Genomic DNA, 14018 nt, shown 5'->3' on the forward strand with positions numbered 1-14018 from the left:
ATTAGGGCAATAGAGACAAACACTGCCCGAAGACGATGTTGGTTTGAAAACACACCCGAAGCATTATTTTCCTATCCTATTCACGCTTCTTTGGAAATAGTGTGGTCTCTTTTGCAGGTATTTCAGAGTTGGCCATACTGCCCTCGGCTGTGACCTGGGGTGTGATCAGCCTTCCAATCTCACCTTATCAGGGCATCTATTGTGGAACATCCCTTGCTGGAATCCTAGTGGCTGCCTGGAAAACACCTCTTCAAGTTCCCTGCACTTCAATTGCACCCAGCTATGCACATGGAATCATTAGAAACCTTCTTAAGCCCCCAGTTTGGAGGTGTGAATAAGGCCCTCGAGAGGACTCAGTATCAACGCTGACAGTGGCCATGTCCTCAGGAAGGCAGAGATAGACACTGTCCTCAAAACCTCCTTGACTCCTCTCCATTCTGCTGAAGCTGTGTGTGTGGAGTGCCTTTGAGGGACAGTGGCCTCGGGTATTTCTGAGCGCCTTCCCTTAGGCCCTCTTCCACAGCCCTGGCTGGCTAGCCCGGGAGCCCAGTGGCTCGGCCTTGGCATGCTAAGTGGCAGCACTGGGACGCCTTTGTTTCTGAGGCCAGTTGTCCTTTGCATTCAAATGGGTCGCTCTCCCACCCGCTCCTCCGAGAGGGGACAGCGCCTCTCAGCGATGTGTCCCCAACAGCTGGGGGCTCCGCGAAGGTGTATAAGGGGGTGCGCAGAGACCTCCAGCCTGGGCACCTGCGCGGGCTCGAGGGGGTCCAGCTGCACGCTGGCCCAAGTCTCGCGGTGCTACGGCTCGGACCCGGGAGCCGTGGGCCCGGCACCCCCACCGCACCACAAAGGCTGAACCCGGAGGAGGCCCGCGAAGGGAGGAGCGCGGGTGCGCGCGGAGGAGCGGGGAGCGCGCGGGGCGCGGGGAGCAGCGCGGGCAGGAGCGCGGGGCGCTCTCAGAGCGCGGGAGCGCGGGGAGCACCGCCCGCACCTTCCTTTGTGTGGCGCGGCGGCGCTGGCCCGCGCCGGGTCCCCGTCCCCGCCCCCGCCCGGCGAGCGGGTCCCTCCCGGCAAGATGGCAACCCCGGCCGCCGTCAACCCTCCGGGTGAGTAGCGGCCGAGCGGCAGGCCCAGCCTGAGCCGCGCAGCTCGGGGGTAGGGAGCAGTCGCCGCCTGGCAGCCTCAGCATCAGCACCGGCCGCGGCATCCTCATCCATAAATGGTGCCCAACCTGGTCCCGCCGGCGCCCGCCGCTACTGCGGGTGACTCGATGCTCGCCCGCGGGCTCCAGAGCCACAGGAGCTGGCGGATGCCAGGTGTCGCGCCGAGCGAGAGAAAAGTTTGGAGCAGGGATTCAACAGGGCAGAACTCCTGGGACTCTTTGCCTGTCGGCCCCGCCTCCCTAGCGCTGGTCTTTGGCGGGGTTTACACCTGGCCACTGTATATCCCAGTCCTTTCTGGACACGAAAAGCCTAATTGGTAATAAGGTAGACTGGAGCAGCCCTGTCCCTGTCCGGTTGCCTGTTGTTTCCAAGGGTACATATAGCCTGTGACCCCCGGTCTCATGCCGGCAGATTAGAAAAATGGAAGGAGTTCATGAATGAGTGGGAGTGTTGGGCTGCTGTGGTGGGGGAGCCCTATTGTCGTTTGCAAAGTTCCCTGTGCTATCATGCAAGGTTGTGAGGATAGGACATGCGACTACCCCCCAAGTTTTAAATCTGTGTCGTTTGCTGTGGGCCTGGTGAATCATAGGTCGTTATGGATGAGGCAGGGACAGTCAAAGAACTCAGACCCCAGGAAATCCCAATAAAAGATGTCTTGTGTTGGGGTGCAGACCCGTGGGGGTGAACTATCAGAATGCTTATGAGAGATGAATATCTTCAAAGTTATCAGTGAAATATCCCTCCATCCAAGTTGGTCGGGGAAGGTTGGGGGACACTGGACACTTTAGCTGAACCTTGCAGAAGGTACGGTTTGAAAATGCAGAGACACAGGCTAAGAGGCATTGCAGGCATAAGTTATGAAGTCATGATAGGCACGCTTCGAGCATGGGCTGGAGGCCAGAAAGTGAGGTGAGAGAAGGAACAGAGGGACTTAGCACTGAGTTACATAGGTGTGGCCAAGCTCAAAGGGCCTTGAAAGACAAGGATTGTGACTTCCTTTTCCACATTAAGAGAGGGTTTTAAGTTGTAGGGAACAGAGGAGCCACATGATCATCAACTGTGCTGAGGTAACAGAGAAAGTAGTAAGACAAGAAGCGGGGACTCCATTGAAGGCGACAAAAGAAGAAGGTTTGAGTTAGCTATAGTGGCTTCAACAGAGGAGAATGGAAATACCAGGGGCAGAGTGTGGGATCAGACCTTTTTTAGTCTTAGGAGGAAGGCAAGCAAGAAAGCCAGAATGCACAGGGCAGGTGCCTGTGGGGACAAGGAGGTGAGGAACCTTTATAACTGCAAGGAAGGAGGCTCATTAACTGAACAGGCAGTCCTAGGAGAGCAGACATGGAGTCCCTGTCTGCAACACTGAGTGGGTAGAGATGACTGGCTTGAAAACATGGCTGTGTCATTTTGTTTACCACTGAAGTACTTCCAACCTATTCTGCTACTTGGTAGTTAATAGAAAATTAATAGATTTAACTGTAGTGAGATTAGAAAAAGCAAAGGAAAAGAATGAAGATGGTTGAGTTCAGAAGAGGCCTCTGTTGGGAAAAGGAATAAACACTTGGGTGACTTACATAACTCATCTACCATTACGTCACTGTTGGAAACTGCTTTGTCCATTGCATTGCTTTCTATGCTATGTGGAGTAAAGATGGGACAGTCACCCAGTGTGCCAGAGCCTTGACCTTGGAACTTGGAAGGAGTGTTGTTGATCACTACCTGGTCAACTTGATACACTGTGAAGTCCAGGTCTTTTCTGAGTAGGCAGACAGAAATACCAGAGATCTTGACCCTGGTGAGGGTTTCTTAAGGAAAATTTCTTGCAGTGATTAACTAGTCTGTCATCCTCCATCATTTCTTTAACTGGTCCTCAGTGACGACTTTGGGGTCTGTAGGAGGTCTTGCTCCATTAAGGCTTCAGCATCTTTGGGGCAGAAGAGTTAGTCTCAAGTGATACTGTTAAGCATGTGAGTCAAATAGAGAGACTTCAGATTGTATGAGAAATGTCTACCGGATTAGCTGCTCACTCCCATGAGCAAAATTCACGAGACATTTCTTTGGATTTCTCTTCCTACCCCCACCCTCTCCCTAGATGTTGTTTTGCACAGAATAAGAACTTGGTAAACACAGTTAGATGGACTGAGAGACAGCACAGGGTTCAACGGAGGAAGGGGCTGGCTCCCAGGTATTTCCATAGCTCTTGATATCTTGCAGCTTCTAAGTCATCCCCACTCCTTACACTGGTCCCCTACTGTTGTAGTGGCTGAATTTTCTGTTGTTTCTTACCAGGATGATGTATTCTAGAATTGTGTGTGTGTGTGTGTGTGTGTGTGTGTGTGTGTGTGTGTGTGTTTGGTGTGGTGCTGGGGGTGTTATTCTACCTTTTTAAGATGACATTTAAGCATTTCTGCTTTTTATGAAATTGTGTAGGTTTGAATTAGCTATGTGCATCTGAGGTGTCTTTCCCTGGCATGGCACAGTCTAAAAGGAGCTAGTGTCATGGTTTCTTTGTAACTTCAGTGCCAAGAAGTCAGGTCCACACTCACTCAGAGCAGTCACTAGCCTTACACATTTACTGAAAACTCTCTGAAATGCGTTTGACAGAGTGACTAATAAGACTCGTGATGATAAAGCTCAGTTCTCAACAGGGTTAGAATCACCTATGAGACACACCTCTGAATGTATCTGTGAGGGTATTTCTCAAAAGGCTTAGCTGAAGGTGGCAAGACTGTTCTATGGCTGGGGTTCTCAAACTGAATAGAAAGGAAGACGTGAGCTGAGTACCAGCCTTCATCTCTCTCTGCTTCCTGACTGAACATGATCAGCTGCTTCAAGCTCCCACCCCTGTATCTTCCCCATCATGAGCTGTGTCCCTTTAAAGTTGCTTCTGTCACATCAAGAAAAGTGACTAACATAACTTGTGAATGTTAAAAGAATTTAGAGGTATGTTTTAAAGAGATTTGGGATTCTACTGCCCCCCCTCAATTAGCTATTATATTCCTTTGATATTTTAATGTGTTCTTGACAAGAGAGAACAGGAAGATTATTTGGATGGGTTACTGTAGATGAGAGGGTGTTTGGAATGGTTCGATTTTCTGCTGAATTATCATTGGTGTGTTAAGTCCTCTTCAGGATGCAGAGTAATGAATGAGAAGACGAGGAAGAATGTCACTTGACCTCAGCAAGTTCATAGTCTTAGAAAGAAGGTATATAACTTTATATCCTTTAAAGAGGTGAAATAATGGTGTTAGGAAGACGGCACAATGGGCAAGAGTGCTTGCTGTGCAAGCTGAACTTCTGAAAACGTGTTGGTGGGGGTGAGGGAGGAGGTGTTGAGTGGACAAGAAGGGACATTGTTGGGTCTTGCTGGCTTCCAAACTAACTTTAGGTTTAGTGAGAAAGTCTGTCTCAAGGGAATAAGGTGGAGAGCGATAGAGCAGGACCCTTGAAATCCTCCTGTAATATCTGGGAACATTGCATAGATGTGCCTGCTCCCATACATATGACCATACAACACGCACACCAAAAATTAAAAATACAAAGCCACAGTAGAATGAACTGAGAGCTGACTGGGTATATATGTATAAAAAGGACCCTCTGGAACCCTAATGTGGAGGTGGCTTCAGAAAACAGGCCTTTAATAGAGGGACTCATTGACTTACAGGAGAATTTTAGAAGGATCATTTGAACTGGTGTTTGGGGGTAGGGATAGACATGTCTGTGAATGTATGGGACTGTCAAGCCATTGTCTCCTCCACGCTTTTAGGAATCTTGCAGGGCACATGAGAATATGCAATGAATTTAGAGATTTTGAGAGATTCATGCCGTGTTTGCCAACTGTCCAGCCTTAGGTAAAGGTGAAACACAAGCATAGCTGGGTTAGTAAATGTGCTGATGTTATGAGGAAGTGATACCCTGAGATAAATAACCATGGGGTCTGATTTAGATGGGAGCATTGGCCAAAGCCTTGTGAGGTCAGTGAAGGTCTGTATGAGAAGGGGACCTTTAAATCAGGCTTTGAGGAAGGAAGAGAAGCATGAAAAAGAACATTCCTGCCTTTCTGGGCTGACAGAGAGAGGCTCCTCCAGAGAGCCTATGGTAAGGAAGAATCGGTAGATCGGAGCAACCGGAAAGGACAGTGCTGCCAGACAACGATGAGCAAACCCAGAGGCAGCATGAGAGGTTGGAGGTGAGAGAAGAGGCAGGCTCACGAAGGCCATGGATCTTGGGTTCAGGTTCCAGTTTGATTCTAAAGGCAGAACAAGGCGGTTGAAGGACATCGAGCAAGGGGGAGGTATGGTTCAGCACACACATTCAGGTGCTCATCTTGGATGCTGTGGGAAACAGGATTAAGTCTTCCATGAGAGGTATGAACTTGGATATGAGATGTACATGTATATAGCAGGGACACTCTGCTGAACAAGTTCATGGCCCTGGCTACATCCTTGACCGTCTTTGCACTTGGACAGGGCATGTTCTCTTCGGGTCAGAGCCATCCTGACTTTAGGTTAAGTGGTGGAGGATGAGTGATGGGTGAGTCCCAGGCTTCTGTCCTGAGAGTTGGATGGATGGAGGTGCTGAGGAGAAGTGAGGTAGCCAAAGGGGCATCCTGGAGGTTTCAGGATGAGACATTTGTGTGGAGGGGATCACTGGAGCTGTCAGAGAGGCCTAGACATCTGGGCCGAAGACATAAACAGAGATGTTAGGCAAATTAGCACAGTGACCCAAAGGTGCTTCCCAGGGTAAGAAGGGTCACAGAATAGAGAGCATTTGGAATGAATACATAATCTCCAATCAGGACTTCTGGTCACTGCTTTATTATGGCTTTACTGAGGTGCATTGTGGGGCAAAGTCAAAGGGAGATGGTTTCTGAATCTTTCCCAGATGCAAGTATTCACTCATTACCCATGTGTGTATATGGTCTAAGACCTGTGATAGTGTGTGAGAATAGTTAGAATTTCTAGAAGAATATGCTATATGACAAGAGCACAAGGTTGCCAGAGCCATGAACTATTCCTCAGAGGACACTGATATGAGCTGGTCAGGCTGGAAGTTCAGGTTGTTACACAGGACTTTGCATTTCAAGGATAAATGCCATTTCCCATTTATCAAGATTCTTCTAACAAACATGGCTGCCTCTGTGTCTGACCCTCTTGGAGTGATGAATTGCTTATCTTTCCTTCCCTAATTTCTCCCCTCTTCACACCTGACCATTTTCCTATCATAGCTCCTTTCCCTCCTGCCCTCAGTGTAAACTCTGCTCCCTCAGGGAAACCCATGTGGAGCCCTTTATCCAGGTGTGGTGTTCATGCAGTGACTTCCTCCAAGGAATGGCTGAGCACCCCTGTTCAGCTGGAATTGAATGGATTGTGTGGTTGGGTAAATGGTCTTGTGTCACTGGTCTGGCTAGAAACCCAGGAAGGCAGGAAGTCCACCTGTCCGTGTAACCACACAAGTTCCTGCTATACCACGTTCCACTTGGTAAGGTGTTGTTAATGAACGAACACTAAAGAATTCGTATGTAGTTCCTTTACCTACTTTGGAAAAAAAAAAGCCCACTGTGTATGTATGCGTCTCTGAGCTGTGTAGTTTAGCGCTGATTTTTATTTCTGATCATTCGATTTCAGTGTGGACATCCTAGCAGGATAATCCCTAGCCTGACCAGTTCCTCTAGACTTTATATAATAAGGCAAGACGTCCTGCAGCCCACAGAAACTTACCATTCTTAGGCCAGATGGAGAGGCTGGTGGTTGGAGTGGAAGGATGCTTGGTAAAGCCCCACTGAGCTCCTCTTGGAAGATCCTCCTTGCTGTTACGGTGCCCAGGTAAGCAAAGTGGGGCTAAAGAAGTGTTCTTTCCAACACCAAGTCCTCAGTGGGACCCTTCAGGACCCTCTGTGCTCGTCAGAGCCTCTCAGCCTGGTGAGTCATTTTCTTGCCTAGACCTTTGAATCACCCTAATTGTCACTTGACTGAAGGGGCCCCAGGGAAGTTGTATGGTTGTCCTGTGTAACAGATTGAGATTGAAGTATATTAGCAACTTTTTTAAAATTGCTATGATGAGATAATAGACAGAAAGCATGGATTACAGTTTGAGAGGGTCTAATCTGTCATGGCAGGGAAGGTGTGGCTGAGGATATAAGGCTGTTTGCTCACATCTGGGCAGGACAGCCGAGATGGGATGCTGCTGCCCAGATGGCTTTCTTCTTTTAACCCCATGGGATGATGTCACTCACTTTCAAAGACTGGTCTTCTTCATTCAGTTATTCCTCTGTGGAAAGAGCCTAATAGGCCACCCCCATTTGTACCTCATTAATACCCTAGGTGTTTAATTCAAGTTTTTAAAAGTGTGTGTGTGTGTGTGTGTGTGTGTGTGTGAATGCAGGTGTACTTGTCCTATGATGTGATGTGGAGATCAGAGGATAACTTTGTGGAGCTGGTTATCTCCTTCCACCTCTTTGTGGGTTTCAGGGATCAAACTCAGGTCCCTAGAGTTGCACAGCGAATGCCATCTTTAGCCTGACTTGCGTATTTCTTAAACCTATCAAGTTGACAAAACTAACCATCATAATGATTTTATTTCTATATTTTAGGCAAACAGCAAGAAGTCTAAAGTTAATTTATTCTCTCAATATTTTATTCATAGTTATACAAAATATATTCTCTTACTGTTCTGGAACATTCCCATGAGTCAGATGGACACCTGGGCTTAGAGGTTGCAGGTGTGTACGTGTGCTGCATCTCAAATTAGGACATTTGCAATGATTAGACACATTCTTTTTTTTTAATTTATTTATTTTTCAGTTTAAATTTAGATTAGAAACAAGGTTGCTTCACAAGTCAGTTCCAGGTCCCTCTCCCTTTTCCTCCCCCAAACCCTCCCATTATCCCCTCATTTCCCCAGGGAGGGTGAGGCCCTCCATGGGGGTGTCCATAGTCTGGATTAGACACATTCTTGCTTGTCACCGTTCCTGGGTTGGGAATGATGTCGGCATCTGAGATACAGGCCACGATGCTGTTTAGCAGGCTCTAGGGCGGAGGATGACTGCTTCTCCACACTAAAGTATCCAGACTCCCTGGCCACTGGAGCTATTGATCAGCTCTGACCTATGGGGATAAACTCGTCACAGGCCTCTGGAGAGTGACAACTGGAAAAGATACAAAAAGTCCCGTCATTGTGTGTGGTCCATAAAGGGGCTGACTTGCAGGAAACATGACAACCTTGGGAACAAGGAGATAGCCCTCCCTTCTTTTAAGATTGAACTTTGCTGTGGAGCCCAGGCTGTTCTGGAATTCTCAATCTTCCCGACTTAGCCTCCTGAGTGCTAGGATTGCAGGTGTGTACCACCACACTTGGCTTAAGATGATACCTTTGAGATAGTTATGAGATCCATGATGGAAGTTAATTTTGATGTGAAATAACAGAAGTGCCAGAAGTTTTTCTTATTTTTAGAATGGCATTGGTAATTCTATCGCATCAGCAATTTGAAATGAGGCATAGTCTGGAATCGTTTGCCATAATTTGATATGCCTGATGGATTCCAAGTCCTCCAAAGAATAAAATGAATGAATGTGATCAAGGATCACAGCTGTGCTCTGTGATTTTTTTTAAAAGCGTTTCACACCAGAAAACTTCCAATTCTATTCAACCAGCCTCCTGAACACGGCTCCTCTTCCCTGAGCAGAGGGCACTGTGCTGGGGGCTAGGGGCATGGAGGATGCTGATGAAACAGGCTGGCTGCATGTGGTGTGGACTTAGCAGATCCCTCCAGCAGGCAGCCTTGGGACAGGTTTATGCAAATTTATGCAAATGATAGTTGTGATTGGTGAGCAGAGGAGATGTGGGTTATCCTGATTCTTTCCTGCAGGCATAAGAAGAATGCTAAAGGAATGGCTTTGGGGTCTACAGCACTGTGGAGGCCAGTGAGTGTGCTGTTTCCTAGTCAGTATCTCCAAAGGCAGGTCTGGGTTTCCAGCTGCCTGCTGGGTCTGTGGGGTCTCATAGATTCCACAAAGCTTGTGTCTCCCTAGCTTACTCCTCCCCTTGGTCCGCCATGGCTGCTAACGGCACCACACTCCATTCATTGGTCCAGGCCAGACATTAATTATTTTAATTGCCTATCCACCTAATTAAGCAAATATTAATTGAATGCCAACTGTGTATACTCATAGTGGTGTGCAAACCCAGGCATGGCTTCTGCTCTCACTGAGCTTTGCTGTGCGGCTGAGTCAGTGCCACAGTCAAGTGCACAGAACGTCATTTAAAAAAGCATGATGAGGGAAGAGCATCTTTGTTTTCTAATGAAGCTGTTGAAGTAAGTGCGGGGGTGGGGGGTGGTGGTGAGTGACATCCAGGGATCCCTTCTGAAAAGACCTTTGTGGCAGCTGAGTGAGGAACAATGTGCAAGCCATGTGAGGAGATCTGCTGGGAGCCCCTTTGGTAGGTCTGGGCGAGGTGATGGAGCCTGGGAGAAAAGTAATAGAGCCGGTGGAAGAAATGATGACCAGGAGAGGATGCAGTACGCGCCTGGTTTAGCCAGCAAGTAAATTAGCATCATTTCCCCATTAGGCCCTAAGATATAGGGTGCTAAGGACGTCTTGGAGGCTTGGGAGAGAACATGAGTTTGGTCCTACATGTGAGACTAAGGTACCTTGAGTTTCGAGGAGAATTTACCAGAAACCTGAGTTGCTTCATCCCACGTCCACCCTACCCACCTTGCAAACAGGTCTTTTCTCTTTTCCTTCTTTCCTGTTTTTTCTTTTCTTTTTCCCTTTCTTCCTCCCTTCTTCAATTTCTGCTATATAGTTAGTACTTAATGTTTATTGCACGAATGAATGAATTTGAAAAACCTTTGAATTCCCTAAATTTTAATTTATGAGGAGAGATGTGTCTACTCCAAAGAATTTTTGAATGAGGTTGGTAACTTCATTCCCTGAGGCCAATACTGTTTCGTTTTACACTAGGTCTCTGGTCTAGTTTCTGGTTTTTGGCCACCCAAGCAGCATTGGGTATGGGTCCCATCTTGGAGAGTGGGCCTTAAGTCAAATCAGACATTGGTTGGTTATACCCACAAGCTTTGTACCACCATTGCCCCAGCATATTTTGACACAGTACAGATCGTAGATCAAAAGTTTTGTGTCTGGGTTGATGTTTATGGATCTCTTTGGGTAGTGTGCACAGTACCTTCTGTTAAGAGAAGCTTTCCTTGAGAGGAGCCTTCCCGCCCGCCTGGTTCCAGATCCGCATCAGTCCCAAATAAACACACAGGAGGCTATATTCATTATGAAGCTGTTGGCCTTCCTTGTTTCTTACTGGCTAGCTCTAACTTAAGTAATTACCCCATAATTGTTAATCTAAGTATGTCTCTTACCGGAGAATGGTTCCGGGCTTCCTACCCCCATGGCATTACATCTTGACTCTCCTGTGTTTCTCCTTCCCAGAGTTCTCCTGGACTCCTAGTCCCTCCTATCTTGGTTCCCTATAGGCTCAACAGTACTTTATTGACAAATGCACAGGACTTCCCCCAACATCTCCTCTTTTCTGTTTAAACAAAAAGAAAGGTCTTAACTTTAACACAGTCAAATTGTGTATAACAGAACAGTTATCAAATAAGAACATAGTTATATTTTAGTAAGATTTAAAGAAAATATCATCCATCCCATCCTTGTGAGTCTAAAGTTCTATATGTAGCTTATCTTTTATTATAATTAAGGAAAACTATAATTATAACTATCTGTCTTTAACTCCATCGAAGACCACAGAAGGATAATATATAAACACTAGGATTGACAGAGACATCCTGTTGCCTGGGCAGTCACCTGAAGTTCCTCTGTAATGTTGGGGCATCCATCTTTAGCCCATAGGCCACATTGTATCCAGAAGATTTCTCAGCAAAGTAGGAAATTTCAAACTGTCCATCTGTGCTGGCAGTCTGTCAGTCATTTTTCTTTGTCCTGTAGAAAGTCTCTTAGACTCTTTCATGAAGCAGGAACCCTATAAGACTGAGTTTAGCAGTCACTTTTCTGTGGGTCCTGCATGTCCAGATTATACAACAACAGTCAAGCAGTACAGGCAAGAGCAGCTTCTTGCCAAATGGCTAATCTTGTCATGTTGAAAGCAAACTCCATAACAAGTTTCTTCGATGCCCATCTTCCTCTCAGACGTAATTGGTGCTGCCAGGAGCAGACATTTCTCATTGTCAAGAAAAACCCTAAACCATTTTAAATGCTATTTTCTGAAGGTCTTTGAAAGGTTTGAAGACTATCTATCTCAAATATATTTCTGTATATCTAGAAAACCTAACTTACCTAACTATAAATTCTGACTATTATAAGTAACTATCTATAGTCTATATTTAATTATGCATTACATTTTAAAAGATCAGTATAAGCACAATACTTAATCAAGAGGAGAAATATACACATCACAAAATTGACCTTGAATTTGTATCAATAAATGAAAAACAATACCCATACTATCATTCCCCTTTTTACCATTAAAAGAAGACTGGTTGTGATCATTAACCAATTATAAACCATCGCATTTAAATGAAAACAAAGATTTATAAACAAGATGGGAATTAGAACGTCGCTCATTCCAAACTGCTTCCTGCTGGAAGGGGGCGCTGTTCATACCATGGGGATCATGACAAAACTCAGAAACCTGTATAAGTCCGTATTTTCGGGGTCTGTAAAGCTGCATCATCTTAGCTGTCTCAATAGTTGGAACACCTAGTCCACTGCTTCCGGGGGGTCTTAGTTCGTCAAACCACAAAAGCCTGGAAGGAATCCTCAGCTTTTCATTTTCTGTAGAAACATAAGTAAAATCTCCTTTTCCAAGTAACATATCCTTATACTTAAATTTTGAAGTCAAAGCATTTTCAAAAGATAGAAGTTGAATTAATTCAGAAGCATTTATAATCAAGTGTACTTTAGCATTTGTTCCTTCCTTAGCAATGAAAAAACTGAAAAACATAATAGCGTACAGTATCCAGACTCTCTGTGTATTTTCCATCTTTACGTGGCTTATTTATTTATATATTATTACTTTATTTATTTTAATTTATTTTTCTCTGAGACAGGGTTTCTCTTTGGAAATCCGCCTGCCTCTGCCTCTGGAGTACATTCTACCGGTGTGCGCCACCACAACACCGGCTTTTGTATTTATTTACCACTTTGCCGTTTCATTTTCTCTCTCAATCTCACGTATATTTTTAAACACACTGTAAACCTTTAGAGGTTTTTTCTTTATCCAAGTCTGACTTTACTGTAAACCTTTATGTTTTTCTGGCCACGTGTCTTATTTATAAAACCGCAGCCGTTTTAAACTGCCGTTTCAAGATGGCGGGCGTAAGCGTAATTCAAGCTTACCGCCTCAGTCCATGCTGACATCCAGCAAATGCTGCCATTTCCAGCTGTATGTACACCCCTTTTAATCGTTAGCAGAGTCTCTTAAAACAACCATGCTGGTTTTTTGTTTTTTTTTTATGCCGAGTCAGGAAGACTCCAGTAAGTGAGCCACGTGAATCTCGGCTTGTTGCTAGCAAAACAGAGCACACCTGAGAAAAATGCTGCTACCAAAGTCTGTGCTTCTCTCTGTTCTTCTGCTTCTAAAATTCCTTTAAAGCTTTTGTTGTTTTGCGTGGAAATTCAATCCCACTCCTAACACCATTCTGTTAAGAGAAGCTTTCCTTGAGAGGAGCCTTCCTCCTGGACTCCTAGTCCCTCCTATCTTGGTTCCCTATAGGCTCAACAGTACTTTATTGACAAATGCACAGGACTTCCCCCAACAACCTTCCTGTACCAAAGACACTAGAACGTAAAAGTGAAGGTTTCATGTAGGCACCAGTTTGCCATCTTCATATTCAATGAGTTGTGTGGGTGTTGTCTTCAGTAATGGAACTTTGCTGTCAGTTTGTGGAGAGCAATCTATTGTCTTAGCAACAGCCTGGGTTGTTTGGAGATTTCCACAGGACCCTTTAGGCCAGCAACCCAACTGGATGTAACCTAATCCTGGTACTGGAAGTTTCATTTGCTGACAAGAGATGGCCAGTTAGACTTCATCCCCCTCATTATTAAGATATTTCACTGGGATTGCCTAAATATATTTTAGGAAGTTTCCACTGCACTAGGTTTCCATATCACCTCTCAATTGCCCCTTAATTCTAGATGTTTTTCCTCACATTTCTTTCCTCAACCCCATATCCTCTCCCTACCTGATTCTCCTCCTCTGGTTCCCAGTCAACCTATAAAATATATTCTATCCCCCCTTTCAGAGAGATTCATCTGTTTCCCCAGTCCCTTCCTCTGTACCTAATCTGTCTGGGTCTACTGATTACAGCGTGGTTATCATTTATTTAGTGGCTAATATCACCACATGAAAGAAAATACATACCATATTTATCTTTGTGGATCTGAGTTACCTCACTCAAGATGATTTTTTCTGGTTCTACAGGATGAACTTTTGAACTCTGAGAACTTGCATGTTCCTTAAGGATGGTGTTTCCCCACCATCTGTGGCCCCACTGAGGGATTTGTCATTAATCTGACCGTATTATCTTGTCTGTGGTCTGTTTTCATATTTTGCTGGTTGGTTTTTATCACATGAAACTTTTTTTCCCTGATTCTAAGTTTAATACCGGATTAGAAAGCCCATTAAATCATGATGTTTCCTTTGATTCTGGAATATTTTTAAGTTGTTTTAATTTTGTCTTTAATAACTTAAAACTCTTTGTCAAGTACAGTTATTTTGAGGAATGTCTCTCAATTGATTCTCTCTGATGTGCCTTACAATTATAATGAATTGTGCTTTTTCCTATCTGTCTGTCTGTCTATCCATCTATATCACCTAGTTTTCTTC

At 45.3% G+C, this 14018-nt stretch overlaps 1 protein-coding gene across 1 annotated transcript in view; it reads left to right on the top strand.

The window, feature by feature from the left end:
* Nucleotides 1-965: 965 nt before the first annotated feature.
* Nucleotides 966-14018, top strand: part of Arnt2 (aryl hydrocarbon receptor nuclear translocator 2) — a 148849-nt gene continuing 135796 nt past the window's right edge. Inside the window, exon 1 of the mRNA XM_005077855.4 lies at nt 966-1106. Within this exon, the coding sequence (XP_005077912.1) occupies nt 1076-1106 (31 nt within the window). The 5' untranslated portion in view covers nt 966-1075. The remainder of the gene's footprint in view (nt 1107-14018) is intronic.

Source organism: Mesocricetus auratus, unplaced genomic scaffold (assembly GCF_017639785.1).
Source record: "Mesocricetus auratus isolate SY011 unplaced genomic scaffold, BCM_Maur_2.0 Super-Scaffold_4256, whole genome shotgun sequence".
Lineage (NCBI taxonomy): Eukaryota > Metazoa > Chordata > Mammalia > Rodentia > Cricetidae > Mesocricetus > Mesocricetus auratus.